Genomic DNA, 2,602 nt, shown 5'->3' with positions numbered 1-2,602 from the left:
ATCTGTTAGAAGGTATACTGTGAGAACAGACATTTAAAGAGTTAGTTGGAAAAATAGTCATTAGAGCCAAATTTTCATGAATTTAATTGTAAAAAATAAATCAAAACTACAGATGACAAAGACTTAAGATAACCATGGCAAGCTAATCTTTCAGAAATTTTAGCAGCCGAAAAACAGTTATTTCTATTACATTCAGCACTTGAAGAAAATAATTATGATTGACGGCATTATGAACCAAGTAGTTCTCATTTTCTTCCCAGGCATACATTCACATTCTTGTTTCAGGTTAAAGGATGACATAATCTGTCAGTAACATTTTAAATCTCCATTTAATTTTGTTTTCTAAGAATAAGCAAAAATGTGATCACTTTGCACATATCCAACTCATTCAAAGTCCTTTAACTCAACTTTTGTATAATATTTAGGTTTAGACATACAACTCTACACATTTCTAGCCATAGCTACACAGGACATACATTGTATTAGAATCATGGTAGAATATTTTATTATGAAGTGGTCTTTCAAAGGCTTTGACATGGACATACAGAGTTATGACCATACCTGGTCAAGGTATGGTCTGGTTCTGACTCTGCAAGGTAGGCGTGAAATCTTTACTGTTGTCATTGCTTGAGGAACTCAGTCTAGTTCTTGAAAGATCTCACTTCTGTACCCAGCAGCAGCCTGATCCTCCTCTTCTAGGGAATGGTCTGTACCAGAAGGTTTTCCTTTTCCTGGAATTCAAAGCAACTACAGGCTTAGAACAATGACTTTTCTCTATACCTTCACTCAATATATAGGAGACAGATATACAAAATGAAGGCGGAGATGCCATGCTTTTATCCAGTGTTTAGTCACCCCAAATGGTCCCCAATGAGAAGTTAATACTTCTCAGTAAAAATAGCTTCTAAGTTCTGTTTTAACTGTTCTAACTCTACAGACCATACGGTAAGAGAGAATAAACTTCCTCTACTCTTAGGTCTTCTGACTAGAGCCTATTAGTGCAAGATAACCTGTAGCTGAAGTCATAGCCTCAATCACTAATGTGTGTGTGTGTGTGTGTGTGTGTGTGTGTGTGTGTGTGTGTGTGTGTGTATAGAAATAAATGTGGTGGTTTGAATGAGCATACCCTTCATAGGCTCATATATGTGAATGCTTAGTTGTTAGAAGTGGAACTGTTTGAGAATGGTTAGAAGGTGTGGCTTTGTTGGAGTAGGTGTGGTCTTGCTGGAGGAAGTCACTGGGGGTGGGTGGGCTTTGAGGATTCAAAAGCCCATTCCAGGGCTGGAGAGATGGCTCAGTGGTTAAGAGCACTGGCTGCTATGCCAGAGGTTGTGAGTTCAATTCCCACATGGTGGCTCAAAACCATCTGCAATGAGATCTGGTGCCCTCTTCTGGCATGTGGGCATACATGGAGGCAGAATGTTGTACACATAATAAATAAATAAATAATAAATAAATAAATAAATCTTTTAAAACAAAACAAAAGCCCATGCCAGGCCCAGTTTTTTTTCCTCTCCCTCCTGCTTTCTGCTTGTGGGTCAGGATGTAAGGCTCTGTTACTACTATAGGGCCATACCTATTTTCTTCCTGTCATAATCATGGACTAACCCTCTGAAAACTCTAAGCAAGACCCCAATTTAATAGTATTCTTTAATAAGAATTGTCTTGGTCATGGTGTCTCTTCAGAGCAATAGAGCAGTAACTAAGACAGTCATAATTAGACTTTTCTTATTTTTTAGAACACTATAGGTACAAAACTATATATAAGTCATATATCTGGGGTAGAGAAATTGCAGTTAAGGCACAATAAGAGTCTTTTCTTGTTTGGAAGTATGACAAAGAGAAAAGTCTTAGACTGTTGGAAATAATATTATGAATAAAATGTCACAATTTTATAAAAAAAGGTGATTTTGTGGCTGATGGTGGATGAGGAGTCACCTAGGATTTAGAAGAAATAAGGTAGGCATGTGGAAGGAGTAAGGGTTAGAGTAGGCTGGTCTTGAATTTCTGAGCCTCCCACTTCCACCACCAGTATGCTGGGATTACACACTTATTTTATGTAGTGCTAGTGAGCAAACCCTGGGCCTAGTACATGCTCTGCAAGCACTGTATTTAGTGAGCTGCACCCTAAACCTGAAATCATTTAAAGGAGTGGGAGATGTCATAATATTGAACTTTGACTGGTCTTGATTATTCAAGCTCAGAAGCTGCAAGAGTGAAAATGAAAATTTATTTGGGTCTTAGAAACTGCAAACAGACTGACCAAGTGCTCAACAATGACCTGGGTTGTATGGCACTTTTAAAGAAGAGAAATAGAAGACAGAGGCGACTCCACAAGTTACAAGAAAAGGAAGGTGATGGGCACAATAAAGTTACCTTGAAACTTGGCTAGACTTGATGAATTGCTAGGATTCTAGATGCCAAATTTGTTCTCAGCAGTTATATCTCTAATAAAATGGCTTCGTAAACAATACAACATTTCATACCGAGATAAAAAGTTGTCTTAGAGCTAACATCAAATTAAATGGAGAGAAACTCAAAGCCATCCCACTAAACTCAGGAACACGACAAGGCTGTCCACTCTCGCCATACCTCTTCAATA

At 38.0% G+C, this 2,602-nt stretch overlaps 1 protein-coding gene across 1 annotated transcript in view; it reads right to left on the bottom strand.

Moving 5' to 3' along the window:
- Positions 1 to 658: 658 nt before the first annotated feature.
- The window catches only part of Atf7ip2 (activating transcription factor 7 interacting protein 2), a 37,310-nt gene continuing 35,366 nt past the window's right edge, over positions 659 to 2,602 (bottom strand). The window contains exons 10-11 of the mRNA XM_013347159.1: positions 886 to 925; positions 659 to 695 (exon numbers count right to left, since the gene is read on the bottom strand). Of these exons, the coding sequence (XP_013202613.1) occupies positions 659 to 695; positions 886 to 925 (77 nt within the window). The remainder of the gene's footprint in view (positions 696 to 885; positions 926 to 2,602) is intronic.

The sequence above is a fragment of the Microtus ochrogaster genome, chromosome 7, assembly GCF_000317375.1.
Source record: "Microtus ochrogaster isolate Prairie Vole_2 chromosome 7, MicOch1.0, whole genome shotgun sequence".
In the NCBI taxonomy this organism is placed as follows: domain Eukaryota; kingdom Metazoa; phylum Chordata; class Mammalia; order Rodentia; family Cricetidae; genus Microtus; species Microtus ochrogaster.
This window is presented reverse-complemented; position numbering and strand designations above follow the sequence as displayed.